Source organism: Zonotrichia leucophrys, chromosome 4, assembly GCF_028769735.1.
Source record: "Zonotrichia leucophrys gambelii isolate GWCS_2022_RI chromosome 4, RI_Zleu_2.0, whole genome shotgun sequence".
In the NCBI taxonomy this organism is placed as follows: domain Eukaryota; kingdom Metazoa; phylum Chordata; class Aves; order Passeriformes; family Passerellidae; genus Zonotrichia; species Zonotrichia leucophrys.
Window position 1 is genome coordinate 9151681 of NC_088173.1, and position 19864 is coordinate 9171544.

A 19864-nucleotide genomic window follows, 5' to 3' on the forward strand; every position below is an offset into this window, starting at 1 on the left:
CATGGAACCCGCCGCTCCGTCCTGCTAGCAGGCTCTCGGGGCCGGGCTGTGGGCACGGGTGAAGCCGCCTGTCCCGGATCTCCCAGGCCGCAGGAAGCGTTCCGCCCGCGGCGCGGGGGCTGTCGGGCCGGGAAGGGGCGGGACGGAAGGGCCGGGCCCCGTGGCGGCGGGCGCGTCCCCCCGTTGCTGCGGTGACGGGCCGGAAGCGGCCGCTGCTCCGCGCGCCATTTTCAAAGGATTTCAGGCGCTGGGACTCCGCGGCGGCCCCGCTTGCCGGCGCCTGCTTTTAGCGGTAAGTGTGGGGTAAAAGTGGCGTAAACCTGTTGGCAAAGCCACCGACCGCCCCTCTGTAGGTACGGATCGGGATTGCTGGAAGGTCTGCAAAGCTTGCAGTTTAGGGAGACGGGTGATGAGCAGGCTCATAATTGAAAGAGTTTTCTTGTTCTGTAGTGGGAACGAGCAGGGTGCGGTGACAGCCTGCCCAGGGAGGACGTGGGGTCTTCCTCTCTGGAGACATTCTGAACCCACCTGGACGCGTTCCTGTCACCTGCTCCGGGTGAGCCTGCCCGGCTGGATGAGGTCCGGAGCTGCCTTCCAACCCTAACTATTCGGGCATTCCATTACACTTTTGAAAAAAAAAAATTCTTCGGAACAAGTGGTGTCTTTCCATTGGCAAAGTGCTGAGACTTCCTAGCAAGCGTGTTGTATGAATGTCTTAGTCAGGAGTGAGTTCCCAGCAAATCCCCTTGGAAGCAGGCTTTCCTAAAGCAATGCTGGCTCTCTGGGTGTATGTAACGTGATGCTGCAGCAGCTGCTTGTTAGGGCACAGCCCTGAAACACCGCAGTGGTCAAATAGCAGGTCCACTGAGTGCCTTTGGGACCTGGGCAAACAGTAATGATGTAAAAGGAACAAAAAGGAAAAAACCCTTTAACGTGTAAGTTCTGTTGAATGAAAAATGCATTTTGGTATTTCCCAAAACTGAGACTGAAACTGCATTTCACGATTGTCTTTGATGTTAATGTTACAGACTCAATTAAAAAAAAAATGTTTCATAGCATATGCATTTGTCCATAGTAATTTCTTTGTGTTCAACTGTTAGCAATTTCTTTGTGTTCAACTGTAGTTTTGTTGTCCACATGGCTCAATGACTGCATTATTTCTTCCACGGCCAGGATCCACCTTTGCTCTGCTTTTTTGTTACATTTTCTGATTGATAACACAAATACTGCATCTGCAACAGTTCTGAACGTGAGCTCACCATCAATTCTGCTGCGTTGTTCTCTGAATAGAAGGAGGACTCCAATCTGCTGATCTAATACCTATAAACATTGCTTCTTCCACACAATTTTATGCCAGTTGATTCTCTACTTAGCCCCTGGAGCAGCCGGACATAGGGTTCCACTATTACCCATCTTTCACGTGAATGTTCAATTTTAGACATTGGTCTAAAACAGTAGGGAACAGTTTTAGGGGGAACAGTTTTAGGTGCTACATATATCTATTACATAAACATTTATATGTTCAAAAGACTGCTCACAGCCATCCAGGCATGTCATAAAATGAAGCACGTGAATGTTGTCACTTTCAGCCGTCTCCATGAGCAAAGGGGGAACAAAAAATTAGGCTAATTGGCTCTGAATACTCTTCAGCAAGCAACTGAGATGTAATCATTTAAGCATATTAATAAATCCTGTTTAGCAAATGGCTGATTTAAAGTACTAGAGATGTAATTTCTTAAACATTTCCTGTTTAAGAAATGGCTTAATTAAAGTGCTGTTCAATTTTCTCTTTTCTATTTTTCATCGAAAATGGAAATTTGATTTTCTTCACAGCAGCACTAAATTGCAAGAAATATTTAGATGATAAATTATGTGAACTATTTATGGAGCTAATGTAGCCTGTCTCATGGGAAATACCAAAGCTGTTAAGAGTGTTTTCCAGTACTCTGCAAATTTACTGACATCTAGTAGGTGTGACATACCTTTCATCAGGACTGGGTTGTGATTCACAAGGCTATTAAGCTTCTTTAAAGAAAAGTATATTCTGGATTGAATTGACTGAGTGCAAATAATGTAGAAAACTTGGGTTTACGAAAAAGCTTTTTGAGAAGGTTGTTTACCAAATGCTTTTAAGAAAGCAGGTGTCTGTCAGAAATGGAGAAAAGGAGCTGGTAGTTAAAAGAGAGAGTAGAAAGTACATTATTGCAGTGAATGTGCAAAAGATTGTCTGCTGCTTAAGACTGATCTGAAATAATGGGTTAAACAGCAAGGGACAAAATTTGTTCCTTTTATAGACACGTTCAGTGCAATCTCAAAGATTGCAGAAGAGTTTCACTGGACTGAGTAATAAAGTGGGAATTGAAGAATAGTGTTAATAAAGGCAAAGTGATACAATACATACTGTGGTCTTTAGAATGGCAGTAACTTCTCAGAAAGATGTGTCACTGTGAGTGCATTTAATCTATGCTTTAGAGCAAACAAAGACCAAGTTCCCTGGTTTCAGCTGGAATAAAGTTAGTTTCCTTCCTAGTAGCTGGTGCAGTGTTGTGTTTTGGATTCAGCATGAGAATAATGTTGATAACACACTGGTGTTGTGCTTGTTGCTAAGTAGTGCTTGCTCCCAGCAGAGGACTTCTCAGTGCCAGTGAGGAGCTGCATGGAAAAGCCAGGACAGATGATCTGAGCTGGCCAAAGGGGTATTCCACTCCTTAAAAATATAAACTGGGGAGTTACCCAGAGCAGGGCTGATTGTGGTTGGGGAAGACGCTGGGCATCTGTCAGCAAGTGGTGAGCAATTGCATTGTGCGTCTCTTGGTTTTACCAATCTCTCTTATTATTACTGTTATTGTTATTGTTATTATTATTACTTGTTTCAAGTATTAAACTGTTCCTATGGCAATCCACAAGTTTTGCCCATTTTCCCCCTGATTCTCCTCTCCACCCCTGTGGTGGTGGGGAGTAAGCACGCCAGCTGTGTGGTGCTTGGTTGCGAGCTGGGGTTAAGCCATGGCAAACACTGATCAGTAATGTGAAAGAGTGGGCTAAACAGCAGGGGATGGAATTTGCTCATTATGTTGACACGCTAAGTGCAGTCCAAGGGTGTCAGAAGGATTTCACTGGACTGAGTAATGATGCCAGAGTTAAGGAACAGTGTTAGTAAAGGCAAAGTGATACATGCTGTGGTCTCTAAAGTGGTAGCAACCACTCAGTGAGATGTCACAGTGAATGCATCTAATCGATGAAAAAGGCAGATGGTAAGTTAGGAGTCAATATGAATAGTGAAGGCTATAGCCAAGTATCTCTGGCTGCTCAGAGAAAGGTCTATCAGATGCTATTATAATTATTTTGGTCCAACTTGAAGCCCTTCAAGGCCCTGCATTATAGGCTTCTATGAAAAAATGTATGTAGGAGTGAGATTTGACTCATGTTTTTTAGGTTTTTGTACTCTTCCTGTGGCAACTGTCAAAAGCCACAGGGCATTGTGTCAGACAGGTCTTGGATTCAACTGAATCAGTGCATTTCATGTATTGATTTTATATTTCCAGAAAAACAAACTTTCCTCATGTAGAAGTTACTAGATACTTTTTCATGTCATGGTAAGACTACTGATAGACTAAGTTTAGGATATAAGATCTAAATTATGGTAATCTGTAATGGCAGAGGTCTGGAATTACTGACAAATAATTTCTTTCTAGCAAAGGATGTATGACAATTATTATCTTTGAAGACTTTTATGTCTATATTAAGCTCTCTGAAATAACAACCCCAATTCTTGTATTCATTCCAGGATGCCTTTTGGACCTATACTACAGCTATTCATTTCCTGGTCTTATTGTGGATCCAATGTGGCTCTAGGAAATATAATACCCTTTTTGCATTGATTCCAGTGGTAATAATGAATTAAATTTAAAATTTCAGTTTTTAGGAAGGAGAGTGATTCAACCAGCAATTTGTCTGTTCTTCCCCAATTATTGGATTATGTTTAGGTTACAATATCTTAAATGCCCATTGCAGGGATTTAGTGTGATTATATATGTACTTCATGGCCACAGTAACTGAAGTGCTAACATATGTCCATTTATTTTTCTTTGCAGTTACTTCCTGAACAAGCTGTGACACGGATTGGTTCATGATACTTCTTCTGTAAAACTTTCTCAATTCAATTAGTAAAAAATCTTTGCTCTTTCTAAAACACAAGCTTTTAAACAAATCTGATTATCTATTTTGAAGTAATTTAATCTTTTTAACTGATACAAGTCTTCTTAAGGAGAAGATGAGCTCAGGAGTTACCAGTTTTCTTCTGTAGTAATATAAAATATATTCCTGAGTCTCAATCTAGAGACTGTAACACAATCACACTTTTCCTGAATTCAACACAGAATCTTCAACTTTAATGTAGAAGTACCAAGAACTCGTTACTTTAGTCTTTGGCTGCCAGAGGAGTATGAAGAGCATTTCCCACACATCAGGACATTGACTTTGTGCCACTGAGTGCACTGGTGGAACCAGAGTGCACCACTGCCTCCTTCAGCCACACCAGCACAGTATGTGAGGGATTGTTGGCAATGCCATTGCTTAGTTAATGTCCCAACAACCCAAACCTCTTCAAGCAAGCATTTTTGGTAGTACCCAGAGCAGATGCCGTGCTTGTTAGACTGGTGATTCTCATCTACAGAGCAGTGCCCAGCAGCCACAGGTCTGTTGCTAGACTTCTTTGTAGCATTTTAATAAAATGAGATGAAATCTTAACTTTCCAGCATTAGATATGAGAGACATGCACATTTTCCTCATGTTATTAATAGTGATTAATTTTGTTTTCAAATATCTTCATGTATTTATTAAATATGGAGGATTGTGATGATAATTTGGGTCATCCCTGAATTCTGTTCCTTTTATATGAGATTTAAACACTACCACCTTGAATTGGTAGTTTGGCTGCTCAGGTCTTTGCAGCCAATAGGTTAATACTGACACTTCTGAAGAAATGTGAGGGAAGGTGTTGTAGACAAATAACTACTTTTCAAAAATATTTCTAACTATTGAACAGATGTTTTTACAGATTAAGAAACATAAGCTTTAGTACTTGATTTGTCTTCTCATCCTATGTCTAAATTCAGAAGGACATAATGATGTAAAAATTCTTCTTCCTTCAGATGTACTAGGGAAAATCAAAATTATCATTTGGATTCAGAAACAGTAATGCTGATCCAGACCCCTTTAGATTTGCTTAGTAATAAAAAGATAACTAATCAGTCAATTGAGAAAATCCCAGCTCTCTGATCCTTAAACTGTATTTTCCAGAAAATGATGCAAGTATGACTACAGTACACCATTATTTTTTGTCATTCTTATTTTCTGTCATAGAATGTAGATGTTGAAAGTTAATCTGTCTAACATTTTACATATTTTATGCAATTTTAGAAATGGTTGGCATAACATATATTAAGTACTGGCTTGTAAACTTTGAAAGTAAGATTTATATATGAAAGAAAAAAGTATGAGTTTTTCAGAGTAATCTGTCAATTTGTATTGTGTAAGATACAGGGATGACCATGACTCAAAAAAATCAGAATATAATGAGAAAACTAACTGCCAAGGCAAATACTTATTTTTAAAGGAATATCTAAATATGTTTATTTTTAGTTGCAGTTATCTTATTTTAATTTACTTAAAATTTAAGGACATGCTTCTGCACTGTATTTTCTACAGAATAAAAAAGTTTTTTCCATTATTTTATCCTGTATTTTTCCTTCTCTAAAGGACAGATGCTGTAACCAGCAATCTTTTGCAGGTGTCCTGTTTTTGTTGCCTGTGACCTGAGCAGCTTTGGAGGTGCGTTTACAATGAGTGCGAATGCAGAGAGAAGGTTTGTTAATCTCAGGAAACGTCTGAATCAGCTGGGCTATCGGCACCCCCTGGGAGTGGACAGCTTACCTTTGGTGGAAAAGCTTTTCAGGTATTCAGAGGGGATTCATTTAAAAAACAGTAATCATACAGTAGGTATTGTTTGATTTTTGACTGGTTAAAAAGAAGGTTTAATATGATGATTATTTTCTAGCAGTGTTATTTTAGAGCTAACATTAAGTTCCAGTGTCTGATGTAGTCAAATGGGTTTGTTTAAATTATGGGAACATCTTAAGATTTACTTTAATTCAGTAGAATTGCTTCTAAGGATCTATGGCATAGGAAAATTCAACTTTTCTAACCTAATAAGAGAGCCAAGAATAGTTGCTATTGATATTTGCTTAAAAGGACACATTTTCATAATGGTTGTATGAAAAATAATCCCTATTGCCTGTCCTGTGACTTAAAATAAACCGTTCACATCTCCATTTTTTATGACCTCATTTAGAGAATTTTAAATTTGTTATCTCTGCCCTTTTAACAAGACATAATGGGAAAAAAGGCAAAAATTTTCAGATTTCCTTCTCATTAGATCTGCTAATTTTTGCCTTTGACATTATTAAGAACACAGTAATTTCCATAGTAGTCCAGTTACATTTGACCAAGCACAGAAATGTAGCTATTCTGGTTCTGTTGCTCCCTAGTATGTAATACAGATGGAAGAACACAGGTAGGCAAATAAGGAGTCATCTGTCTTCAACACTGAGTCTCATTCATGTGTCCACCAGGTACATTTACTCTCTCCATCACTAGCTTTGATACTTACCAGATTTAAACTCCTGATATGATTTGTAACTATTTTGTTTTCATTTTTATTTTGTCCTGTTCTTTTCTATTTACTGTTTTTTTAAAACAGATGGTTCCTATCTTTCATGACATGAATTTTTGTTGCTTTTGTTTGAACTCATTTGTTCCCCTCTTGGGGAAAGGGTTTTGTTTCTCAGGTCATAATAAATATCTGCATCTGCAGTGTGAAGGCTGATAACGTTGCTAACACATGTGGTGCTCCTCTATCCTAGTGACTTAGTTCATACAACTGAGAGCTTGCGCAAGGCAAAGTTTTCTTCTGGGAAAACGGAGAAAGAGTGCAGCAATTATGATACTGTTTTGGAACCTTATAAAACAGAGAATGCTAGACTTACCAGGGAAAATAATGATCTACACTTAGAAATATTAAAACTGAAAGAGAAGTCTGATCGCCATGTTAAAGGTAATATACAAATTAAGATTTTATTACTTTAATCCTTCCATGCCAAAATAAAATTGTGGCTAAGTCCTTCATCTGCAGATTCTTCTATCTATGCTTTTAAGTGAGTGTGAGTGGTCATGGAGTTTGGTGCCTTTAATGAATTAAGGTTCATTTTCAGACATTTCTTTTGCAGTCAAAAAGCTTTGGAAGTTCTGCAGATTTTTTTTTTCCATAAAATATGAGACTGTTAGAAGTCTAATGTATACTTTTGTACCTTGAAATGGTGTTTTTTAATTGAAAATTAAATACTGCTGTTAAATGGGCCTTTGTTCCACAGTTTATTTGTTTATTTCCACAGGGTGTTTATTTGTAAAACATGTATAAAAATATATTTTTGTGTGTGTTTGTAAAAGTATGCACGTATGTATGTGTATTTGATAATTTTGTGCTATGGAAAAAGAATATTGGATTTTCTTTATGCTTATTTTGGTGCTGCTAGGAAAAATAATAGTGAATAAGAGAAATAATACTGCTTTTCTCTACCTTGAAGATTTGAAAGCTTGCTTAAGGAAGGTTGAACACGAAACAACTGACTTGAAATTTTTGAATAACCAGTATATGCATAAAATTAAAGTGCTGGAAAAAGAGACCAAAGCCAAGACTGAAAAAATTCAGCAGCTTCAGGAGAAGAATCTGCAAGCAGTGGTGCAAACACCTGGTGCGTGTGAATAATCACAGATATTTCAACTTTTTTCTGGGCTTTTTTGGATCTTCAGAACATAATTTCTTTTCCTCTCATAAGAGAAGTTACTGTAGTGAAATATCCAGTAGGATAACATCACCCATTGAAACTTTGGGCTCTGAATTCTGTCATTTCTCTGTCTGAAATTTCATTAGGTCATCACTTATGTAAGGGAGAAATTTGAATGCAAACTTAGATTCAACTGGAGACTTCTAAGTTAAATGTGACTAGATAGTACTGTTAATCAACAGCTATTTCTTTTATTGCTGCACCTAATTAAGAGGCATATTGTTTGTCACTTGCATATTTTTGACAGGTAATTGATGTGTAAGTGACAAATTCAGATTTTTGGAAGCAAGATCTAAACATAGCAAGATGTAAAATATGTCTACAAGTATTCCAGTCTTCTGTAAACTTACAATATTTAAAGGGTTTTTTGATAACTTAAAATATTCTAGATGTTAGTTTCAGGTTAATGCCTTTCTCCAGGATTTCCTTTTTCTTAATTTTTTGAAGCTAAGTAATATAGATTATTTTGTGAAATTTTGAGATTGTCTTTTTCTTTCCAAGTCATTGAATTATATATGGATTTTTATCAATAGCTATTTTTCCTAGATTGCTAGGAAAAATTAAATTTCCTCTTTATTTTTGCATATCTTTTTGCGCTTCATGTCCTTTGCTTCAAAGATGACATGTTAGGCTTTTTTCTGTCCTTCTGCATGCTTGCCCCTTGGTCACCAGTCTTCTAGGATTTTTCTATACTACGTCATCCAATATTGCATGTTCTTATTTAAGCATATGATGAAGAGAAAATGTTCTATCTAGAAAAAATACTGTGTTTTGCTTTTTTCTAAATATGTTATCATTCAAGCTAATAGCCTACACTGCTTGATAAGCAGTAGGATATGATATTCACTGAAATGAACACAGAATAGAATGAATAAAAATATTGCTAAACAATTCAAAGGTTGGTTTGGTCATAAAATAGTTCTTAAATGTGAAAACCAAATGCCTTTTGTGATGTTTTGATTTAGCTGTTTTAGTAAGCTGAATCACTAACAGCTTCAACAAGTCTGAACTGTAGAGTATTTGGGATCTTAAACACTGGGGAAAATTATTTATAAAAGCTTTGTGTGTTTCCTTATTATAATAGTGAACTTTAGCAAAACTGTTACTAACTTGCAAGAGTGGTGTTGTCTAGAATATGTGAATTTTATCAGCTTATTGCAGAAGGATTAAAATGGTGAAACATGCTAATTCAGAAGCAGCGGAATAAATACGAAAATTAATTTTGTATTAAAGAATACTATTTTAAATACTATTTGTATTAAAGAATACTATATTTAAAAAAAATTGTATTAAAGAAGGCAACTTTAACTTGGTTTAACTCCAAGTAAAGTGTCTCTGGTTTGGGCTTTCAGGTGGCAGGAGGAAGAGCATTCCCTTCAGGCGGCAGCGCATGCAGATAGACCAGCTTGTGCCCCCATCAGGTGTCAGTGCCTACCCAGTGCCTCAGCCAGAGGACCCTTACGTTGCAGACCTGCTCCAGGTGGCTGATAATCGGTGAGCCAGAGAGCTTTTTAGCTTTGAAGTGTAGGAGTGTCTTTGAGTCTCACTGTCCTACTCCTTTCCATTGATTAGTTAAATTAATCTTCCCCCACTTGAGTCTGTCACTGGTGGCAGGAGTTGGTAGACGGTGTCCCTGTCTTTATCTTGGCCTGTGAGCTTTTTCTTCTTTTCTCCCCCATCCTGTTGAGGAAAGGAAGTAAGAGAGCATCTGTGTGAGGGACTGGCAGCCAGATACAGTCAACCTGCTACAATATCTCAAACTTCTGCATTAATAGTTTGCATGAGTAAAACTATTTCTCTGTGAAATATTTGGGTTCAGGAGCAATGAGAAAATGCTAGTATTGAATTGTGTACATACAGTTCTTTCATGAAATCACATAAAAAGTATAGTACTACATTTCAGAATTCAAGAACTGCAGTCAGAAGTAACAGAGCTACAGGAAAAACTGGAGATATCTGAAAGTGGAATGAAAAATTATAGCAAGCAGGTATGTTTATATCATCAGTAGTAGTGGCATTGTTGTTTTATTATTAATGTTAATATTCTTGTTATTATTTGGGTGTCATACCCATGGCAATGGCCTTGGTGTCTTAAAAACCTTCTTGGGAATGCATTGTAGGGCTTCTGAAATATATAAGTAGAATTTGTTTGCATTTTTTAGTGCGTAAGTGTTAACTTGTCCAAAATAGCAATTTGATCTGCATATATCTTAGGATAATTTTTTCACTGCTTGGGCTGGTTATATTTTTTAAATTTTTATGAAAAATTTTTACAATGTTTTAATGAGAGTGGATTGATAACATATGTACAGTCTTTAAGTAATGGAGTTACATCAAATGTTCATATGTTACATCTTTCAAAATCTAGGGATTGGTGGACACTGTTGTCTTTCTGTTTTATTCACATCTTGGTTTTCCTCTTCCAATGTTTCCTTTTTTCCAGTGACTGAATTAGTCAGTCACTTTAAATCAAAATTGTTTGGTTTTCTTCAAGAATGTAATCTAGTAGGAACTGTTTCAGTTTTTCCTTACAAATTGTGTTTGATTAATTTGTTTCTCTTTCAATGATACAACTTTTTTTTCAGAAGAACCAAAAATTTGAAAAACAACAAAAAATACAAGATAGAAATTGTATTTTTAGTTGTGTACCTCTTTACTGAATGTTATGTGTGGGTTTATTTGAATGAGGAGTTTATTAATGGTGTATGAGGATACTGGAGCATTTTTTTTGTCTCTCAAAGGTTGAGATAAGAGACAAAGAAATCGAGCGCTTGATGCTGGCATTGGATGGAGGGCGTTCTCATGAGGTTCTCTCTCTGGAATCAAGAACTAAAAGTAATGAGAAGCTTATTTCCCACTTGAATATACAGGTAATTCACTTATTACAGTTGTTTAGTTAAACCTAAAAATGTAGCCATCTAAAAAAACCCACAAAACTTCTAGCTCTTCAAAAAATCCTTATAGATATAAAATCAATCAATGGAACTTGCCTTTCTGTTTTTCATGGCAGTGTTTCTTGACTAAAGAAATTTCATTTCCTGTTTTAAAAGTCTGTCAGAAAGGTTTTGTTAAAGAATTCAGTGAACTCACATCTGCACATAGTATATTAATCTGAAAGTATTCAGCAAATTTTTGTATGACACACCGTTTTCAGCAAATTTGAAAATCCTTTTATTTAGTTAGAAAGTTATTGCATACATGCTATTTATGCTTTAGAAAATAACAGTGGTATATGTAATTATGATAAGGGGTAGCACTGTAGATGTTTTCATGAGAGAGTGCTCATGGATTTCAAATGGTCCCCACTTTCACTCCAACACAAATTTGTGAGGAAGGGATAAGCTGGTGTTTGTGTTTACTGTGTGTATTAGCATGCATTCAGTAGTGGTCTCTGAATGAGAATTTAAAGCTGGGCTGGAGTACAAATCACATTAAGCCCATCTCTGGATCTGTACCATCAATTCTCAGGTTTTTCTCACATGAGTGAGGTGCTTTGTGTACTGATTGTGCATGATGTACAGTGGCACATTGAAGAGTTTATTAGCTTAGGTTCAGTGCTGCAAAAATATGGAATGAGCTATGACTTGGAAGCAGGACAGCTGTGCTCAGTGGTCCTGAATTACTAAATCGTGATGAATACAAATTGGTTGTACAGGGAGTGAGCCCAGAGCTGCATGAAGCTGGTTTTGCATCATCAAGGCTATTTCTCAGGCTTGGTCCCAATATACCACTTTTATTTGACAAGAAATGTATGGTTGTCTTTAGATAGCAGTGTTCATGACTATGAGGGAGCTCATGACATTGTGTTTCTTTTTCAGGTTGATAAGCATTAAGTTCTAAAATAGAAAATCTTGCCATTTTTAACAGGATACCACTTTTTTACTTTGGATGTAGAGATACTGTATTTCAGAAGATTGGGAGGAACTTTTGCTACCTAACTTAAGAATGCATATTAATATTTTAATGAAAAATGTCTTTCAGGTTGATTACCTTCAGAAAAAAAACAAAGAACTTGAAAATCACATTCAAGATCTCTTGGACACTAAACAAAATGTGACTAGTGAGGTAGTGGATTTAAGCAATAAAAATCAAGAACTGTGTCAGGAATTGAATGAAATAGATCACTTGGCACAGCAGTTGGAAAGACACAAAGAAATAGTGCTTGAGACTGCAGATAAGGAAATAGGAGAAGCAAAGGTAATCACTAATGTGTCACAGCGTGAAGGATCTGCTCCATTTTACTTGGTTTTATATTTTCTAATTGCAATGAAAGGCTTTTTGACTTGTGAAAGGAAGATTAAAATTATTTTTTTCCAGTGTTCTTAATATTTCATGGAATTTCTCACTTAAAGTGGATTAATCACAACTGTTTTGTCTCTTTAGTGTATTAAGTTGAAATGATTTTAGTTAAGGGACAATCTGTCTTTTTTATTAGTTTAGTGTGAAATAAAATGCTGACGTACTTAAAGCTATTGCTAGGTAATGCATGTTTGCAACAGCAGTACATATATTTGGAGGGGTTTTCCCTATGAGCAGTAATGCAGTGATTTAATTAATTTAATCATTGTGCTCCAAAACAATGTGGGTGTTTATACCACAATTTTTTTGTGCTTTCACTTCATAGGAGCTTTACCACTTTATTAAAGGAACTAATGATACTTCATTTCTTACCAAAATAGTCTGCTTCCTTATTTTTTTTGTAACAAAGGGATTTTTGTCATTTTGAATCATTTTGAATAACTCTTAACATATAGGTTAATTTTGGTTGATAGAAAGAAATTGAAAGAAAAGTCAGTGAAATACAGGATCTACAAGAAACAATAACAAGGCTTAAATCAGTAAGTAAAAATATTTTCAGTTCTTGTTTGTACCCTTTTTATCATGCTGTCATCCACATAATTGTTTCATTTATTATAAAAGAAATCAATTTAACAATTAGCAAGAAAACTTCTTTAGTACCCTGAACCTTTGATGTAAAAATTACTAATGAATAAATGAAAGAGCTAGAGAAGCTACATCATAATGTTGCAAAAATAAACTGAAAGAAATCTCTGACGATAGTAATGTTGACTATGTCCTTATTGTACATTTCCTTATTTTTGCTGTCTGAAGTCATAATTTCCTGGTGACATAATCATTTTTACCACAAATGAGTTATAACATCCTTGAGGATTTTCATTGTTTTGAAAATGCTTTGTCTCTTAATTGGGGTGTGAAAAATTATCCAATACTTGGCTCACTCAGAAACAAAGCATAGGGCCCAGATGGAAAACATCACTATTATCAATTCTTTGATGGCCAAAGTTTTCTAGCATAGATGGCAACTTGTATATTAGCTGAGTACAGTGTTTTGTTTTAGTCTATCTAGGGAACTTGCAAATACAAAAATACTTAATTTTCAGGACACCAGATTATAGGAAAGGTGTGCCAAGCATTTGATTTGCTTCAGAGTTGCATTGACTGAGATGCTGTATTGTAATTCACTTTAGCACCAACACTGTTACCAAATGCACTTGAAATTATTTCTTGCTTTAGTCATTAAATTTTTTTCCATGTTTGTATCCCACTATCCTATTGATTGGTTTGCTTTTCTTGTTACTGCTTGCAAACCATATGAAAAGTAGTGCTTACTTAGACTTAAGGAAATAAATACAATGATGGTCTGCAACAAATATTAGAGCATAAAGCATCCAGGTCAACCAGAAGTAAACAGTGTTGTATATTAAAAGTTTATCAAAATGTTATTTTTTTCCCTCAAATGTCTCTTGGCACTTCTAATTTTTATAATAACACTTGTTACTTCAGGAGTTGTGCTCATGTCATAAGGAGAATGAGAGGCTGAATGAAGAACTCTTTGGGAAAAAAGATGAAAAAGGGCGTCTTGAGCTGTTGTTAAACCAGCTTCAACAAGAGAAGGAAAGACTGACAGAAAAAACAGAGAATTTAGAAAGAAAAGGTAAGTCATCAAACGTAGATTCTTGGAAGCTACCTTTCTGTGATTTTTGAAATAGAATACCTACCTAGTTAACATACAGTTAATAGTACTAAAAGACCTTTAAGAGATATATACATTAAAAGAAGACCATAGGTTTCCAGTCATACTTGAAGTGAAAACTCTTAGAAAGATGTTTTCATTCTGTATGTGAGAACTGAAAGTTGAGCTTTTAAGTGTGATCCCACAGGACATCCTTATCCTAATTCTGTGGCAGTTTCATACAAGGTAATTTCCAAAACTCTTCAGACTGCATTTCTTGAGAGATTTATCCATCTAGGTTTTGAAAACCTCCAGGGATGAAGATTCCACACTATCTCTAATGTTCTTCAGTTGTCAGAGTAAAATATTTGTCCCTGTATTACAATTGTTTGTAATTGCTTGTAGCAATTAATTGCCACTGTTCCTTATTTACCTACTATGTACCTGTGAAGAAACTGGCTCCACATTGTCTGTAAGTCCCTCGTGGCACTGTCAGTCTGCCCTTGGCTCTCCAGCACTTCTCCAGGCTGAATAACCCCAGATCCCTCAGCTATTCCCAATAGAGCAAGCATTCTGCTGCCTGACCAGCTTGCAGGGCTTGCCTTGGATTTAATTTATCTACGTCTTCCTTGTTGTAGAAGGGGCAAACCTTAAATAGTATTTTAAGTGCAGTCTCATGGGTACTAAATAAAGGGGAATAATCACATCCCTCTGTTGATAGAGCTCAGGGTGCTGTGAGGCCTCTGATAGTTTTATGCTACTCACTTGTGTTTAGCCTTCTTTAGCCTTTAGAACTCTTACATCCTGTTCAGCAGGATTGCTGCCCATGTGGTTGGTGCTGGTTAATCCATCTTAAATGCCAGTGTCTTTGAGGAAATTCATGACTTCCCTACTGAGTTGCTTTTCTTTCTTCTTTATTATTTTTTCCCTCCAGAACGAGAACTTGTCCTAGAAATTGAAAGAATGAGATTGGACTTTGGTATTGCCCTAGGAGACAAATCTCCATCTCGTCTGGATGCATTTGTAAAGACCTTAGAAGATGACAGAGACTACTATAAGCGAGAATTAGACTATCTTCAGAAAATAGTTAAACTGAGGCCTAGCCCAAGCCGCAGGACTGCAGAGAAGGTAAAGTTCTTGCTGTCAAGATAAGTGAAAAAAATACTGTAGAAACAATTAAGAAGCCATCAAATATATTTTCAAATTCAGTGGCATTAAATGACTGCAGTAGTTTTCTAAATTACATTCTTGATGCAAAAAATAAACTGAGAGAAACTCCAAAGAATTTGCCTTTTTCTTTCCTTGTCACATTGACAAGGAAAGAAAATTACATTACTGTCATTTTACAGTAACACTGATTACTTATTGACCAGTTTATTGAAATAAATAGAGCTAGATAATAATCAGAAAAAGGCTGAAATCTTATGGCTAGCTCCTTTGCTTTTTCTTTTTAACAGCTGTTTCTTGATCTTTAGATTACACCACCAGTGCCAGGCTTTTTCTTGTGATTAAAATTATTTTGAATATATTTTTTATGTATTGCTAATAGGAAGAGTTCTTTTCTGATATTAATTTTTCAGACGTTTTAATTAGCAGATTTTAACATAAACTTACTGATTACTTTTCAGACCGAAGAGCTTAAATCAATCACCAGAGAAAGAGATGAGCTGCGGTCTGTGTTAGACAGATTTGAAAAACACATGATAGAAATTCAGTCCAATGTCAAATTATTGACTTCAGAGAGAGACAGATTAAAAGTTCTTTATGAGCAGGTAAGAAGAAATTGTTTATAGTTAACATTGAAGTAACCAATTAACACTTCTTGTACTGTTGGTTATTTAAAATGAAAAACCTAGTAGAACACAACCAAGGCTAATAAAATACATACCTATTTTTATTACTTGTTAATAAATTATGTATTCTGGTTAGTTTATTAACTCGAAAGCTATTAAAAGTTATTGTACTCTTATGTTTAAATTATAAACATAAGGTAAAATCAGTAGAATGCATGAGAAGGTTGTGTAAAGATTCAGCAAGTGAGCAAGAAAGGAGTAGTTAACTGATAAGAGAACAGTGATGTTAGGCTATACTTGAGGCAGTAAAAGAAAATAAGGATGATTATTTTGACAGTGTAAGTTGTTGTGCCACTGAGTGATTTAGGGAATAAATTTTAGTTACCTAGGGAAAAATAAGACTATTCTGTAATAACGGCATTTTGTTAATGTGTACGCTATATTGCAGTCCATGTATGCTAACAAACTGTAATCTTTTAAAGTCTCAGAGTGAATTGAACAGAATGAGAAGAGAAGCAAAACACAGTTTTGTTTCTCAAAGTCATATAGAAGAAGAAAGAGACATTGCACTGACTGACTCTAGAATGTTAAGGGCAGAGAAGGAAAGTCTTGGAGAAAGATTAAAGGTGAGTTTTTATAGCTTCATTGCTTACACTGAGGTGACATATAGGGAAGGTTATACAGTAATGCTGTGTTTGTGTTTGCCTGTCTGTCTGCTCCCCTTTTCAATAACTTTGGATTTCAAACTCACTCGAGAGCTCAATGAATTTATATTATCATAAAATATCTATTGTTGTTATTGTTACTGTTGTTACAAATTACCAAGTTTTCCTGTAAACACAGTCCCAGGCAGGGGTAGAGGAACATGCTTTAAAGTATTTGAGGGCAAACATGTCATCACCTTGTGTGGGAGACCTAGATATGGAGGCCCAGCCACGGAATACTTCTTATATATGCACCACTTTGAAGATGTTTGGGTGTCATTGTGGTGGAAGAAATCATGCACTTCACTCCCAAGAGAGAAGCAACAATGTATTTTATTCACTTAAGGCAGTGAGTTTCAAAAATTCAATGGTAGATGCAATGGTGGTTTAACAAGATTTGATTATAAGGTACATTTGAGTATTTGTGCACAGAGGCCAAGGTCAGACAAAACTGTCAGGGAGACCTTCCCATTGAGTCATGAGGTTCAGAAGGGTCTTCTTGCCTTCCAGACCCCTCAGAGGAATGTGGCTGGATCCATACTTGGTGAATAGTTTCTGTCTCAAGGATTATAACAATCAATCCTTTATATCACTAAGCTAACATTTCAGCATTTCAGCGCTCTCGTTCCCAACTCATTAGCTGAGTATGAGATGCAATAAGGATTCTCTCTGCCTTAACAAGTATCCTTCAGAAGCTTCCCAGCTCAAAGGGAATGGTGTGCAGCCTGCTGCCATGCAGGAGAGCTCAATGGGCTGTGGGCCATGCTCTGTTCTCTCAGATGATTGACTTCTGTTTGCATACCTGCAGTATGAAATCAGTAGCCACATGCTCAATTATCCCTCAGCTGCTGCCAGGCAAGACTTAGATCCCTTAGCTATGTGCTGTTAGCTCTCATCCCACAGTCCTCCTTAAGCTGGATGCAGCTATCAGGAGGGCCACTAGTGCTTAACCAAAAAAAAAGAGGGGGGTGAGGTGGAGATGCTGTCACAGTCAAATATGGTTCCTCATCCTAAAAATTGGGGATTATATGGGCTTTTTCATTTTTGCTGATCTTGAGTTACTGTTGCATTTTTTAACAGAGTATATTATAAATGGCACATAACTGAGCCATGAAACATAAATTCAATCCAAGTTTCAATATTTTTGACCTTTAAAAACTGATTATTATTGCAGTGATTTTCCTGTTACTATGGTCTTGATAGGCAGCCCAGCAGTGTGGTGGAATCACCAACCCTGCAAATGTTCAAAAAGCATGTGGATATGTCATATAGGGATGTGGTTTAGTGCTGAATGTGGCAGTGCTGGATTAATAGTTGGACTTAATATCTTAGAGGTCTTTTCCAGCTTATATAATTCTATGGTTCTATGACCATGTGATGTCTGCTATTAATGTGCATTAATGGTTATAGTCAAGAGCTTGTGATTTCAGGGGATTTGTTTCCCTGCCTGCTGTATTGGTCATTAATACAGTGTTTTAAAACTTTTTGAAAATCATTTTAAGGGACTTGTCCGAGGACAACATATGTCACTAGTGATTGTATGATGAATGCTTCCACAATTTTACCTACCACAAAAATAAAGACCTGTTGTGCGTCTAAATGCAGTGTCAGTAATTCTGACCTCTTTGCTTAAAGCATGTGCATGCAGTAGTAGAGATGTGTTTCCAGCTCCATCCTTTTTCTAATCAGTGACTACCAATGTTTTATATGTGTGCCACTTGGAAATACCTTTACAAACACACTAATCTAAAGCATTTCTAGGAATTGTGAGGGTTTGTTTCACTGCAGTTGTGCACAGAAGTCAGGGAACAAATAAGTAATCTTTAAAGGCTTCTTCATAGATATAGGGAAAGGCCAGTTAGCTTTGTAGCATGCCTTACATGTTGTAGTTAAGAATATTTGAATAAATATATTTAAAATGTCTTAGGGTACTAAGTTATGCATGCATGCAACCTCATGTGGCTCAGTAAACTCTACAACAACTCACAAATATTAATTTGGTTGGGACCAAATATAAATGTACTATTTAAAAAAATCTAAACCAAGAATCAAACCCAAAATCAGGGATGTTATATTAAACTACAGTAATGTATTTTCAGCTAATGTTCTGTAGTTCTACAGAGAGAGCTTTGCATTTGGTCATTCATCTAAGAATATAAAACAATACTTTCTGAAGCATAAAGCTTAAATTTCTCTAATTAAATCGAAAAATGTCTGTCTTGTTACATGTAATTTTATATTTCTCAGATGCATCAAGAAGCAGCATACCATGAAAAATCAAAGCTGCAGCATGATATTTCAGAATTGGAAAATAATATTCAAGGAGTAAGTGCTTTTTTAGGAAGTAAGCTTTTATTATTTCTCAAATAGGATAGATTGTTCCAGAAATTAATTTTAATATCTGTTTTCAACCTGAATTTATTTAAAAGCCAAGTTTTGATAGCTTTCTGCCATAATAACCTTTGGTTATTTATTTTAAATTGCAGCTTCAGATTGAAAAGTGTGAACTAAGGACTACAGTCTCTATCCTGAAAGAAAGAATAAACTATTTGGAAAATGAATTAAATCTGAAGTCAAGTAAACTTGCCCAGGCTTCTGATGATTCTTCTCAATTTAAAGCTGAGATTTGCTCACTTCAGTAAGTCTGATACAAAATGTGTGATCTTTTGCAGATGCTAGAATAATTCTGTTTATTCTGTGACTATATAGCAGAGTTGAGTTCCTGAGAAAGACTATAATAAATATTTAAAAAATTACTCAGTACAGCTTGTATGTTAAAAAAAGTGGGTGTAAGTAAGGAAAGTGCTGTGGTAGCTTTTTACAGCAAGCTTGTCTTGGACTTACTTGATGACCAAATATACTGATAATTTTTATGGCTCATTCTAGAGTTGTTTCCTCCAATAACCATATTTTCTGTTTATGAATGTAGTAGAACTAAAGGTTTCTAAAAGGATTCCCAAACTGTTAACTGTTTGTTAAAAAGAAGACAGATGCCTTTGCAAATTGCAGCAGTAGGACCTACAGTTTTGAGAACTGGTACCTTATGATCCATACACATTCCATGGGGGTTTGACCAGCTTGCTTGGAACTGGAGGATTCAAGTATCCTCATGTGTTTATAAGGCCTATTTAAACTTTCAGGATCATGGTGCTTTTTTAAACTTGCTTTAGTAAAGAGCTCCCATCAGGTGTCTAAATGTCATAGAACAAGAAAAAGGCTTAGAGAAAGTGAAAACCATATTGAACAGTATTTGAAAACAGAGGTGGAAATGAGAGCCATTGATGTAAAAGATCATTACAGGATGGGTAGTGCTGTAGATGACATTTTTTGGATATTTTACAAGGGAAACCAGGGTCTGTGGAGTATCCCCTGTTCCCCATCTGAGCAGTACCACACAGCACCTGGGGGATTACTCAGAAGAACTGAAGCTGAGCAGCAGGCCTTGCAGCTCATCTAAGGCTCCCAGTTGACAAAGAGGACAATAATAAA

At 36.3% G+C, this 19864-nt stretch overlaps 1 protein-coding gene across 2 annotated transcripts in view; it reads left to right on the top strand.

Moving 5' to 3' along the window:
* The first annotated feature begins 223 nt into the window (after window positions 1–223).
* Window positions 224–19864, top strand: part of CEP135 (centrosomal protein 135) — a 34760-nt gene continuing 15119 nt past the window's right edge. The window contains exons 1-16 of one of the 2 annotated variants that reach the window (XM_064712215.1): window positions 224–292; window positions 4095–4696; window positions 5792–5956; window positions 6924–7114; window positions 7644–7811; window positions 9257–9398; window positions 9808–9892; window positions 10646–10774; window positions 11886–12101; window positions 12677–12742; window positions 13710–13860; window positions 14813–15006; window positions 15507–15650; window positions 16154–16297; window positions 18623–18700; window positions 18862–19013. In XM_064712215.1, coding sequence (XP_064568285.1) covers window positions 5844–5956; window positions 6924–7114; window positions 7644–7811; window positions 9257–9398; window positions 9808–9892; window positions 10646–10774; window positions 11886–12101; window positions 12677–12742; window positions 13710–13860; window positions 14813–15006; window positions 15507–15650; window positions 16154–16297; window positions 18623–18700; window positions 18862–19013 — 1973 coding nt within the window. In that variant the 5' untranslated portion in view covers window positions 224–292; window positions 4095–4696; window positions 5792–5843. The remainder of the gene's footprint in view (window positions 293–4094; window positions 4697–5791; window positions 5957–6923; window positions 7115–7643; window positions 7812–9256; window positions 9399–9807; window positions 9893–10645; window positions 10775–11885; window positions 12102–12676; window positions 12743–13709; window positions 13861–14812; window positions 15007–15506; window positions 15651–16153; window positions 16298–18622; window positions 18701–18861; window positions 19014–19864) is intronic. The other variant, XM_064712216.1, reaches the window with a different exon arrangement.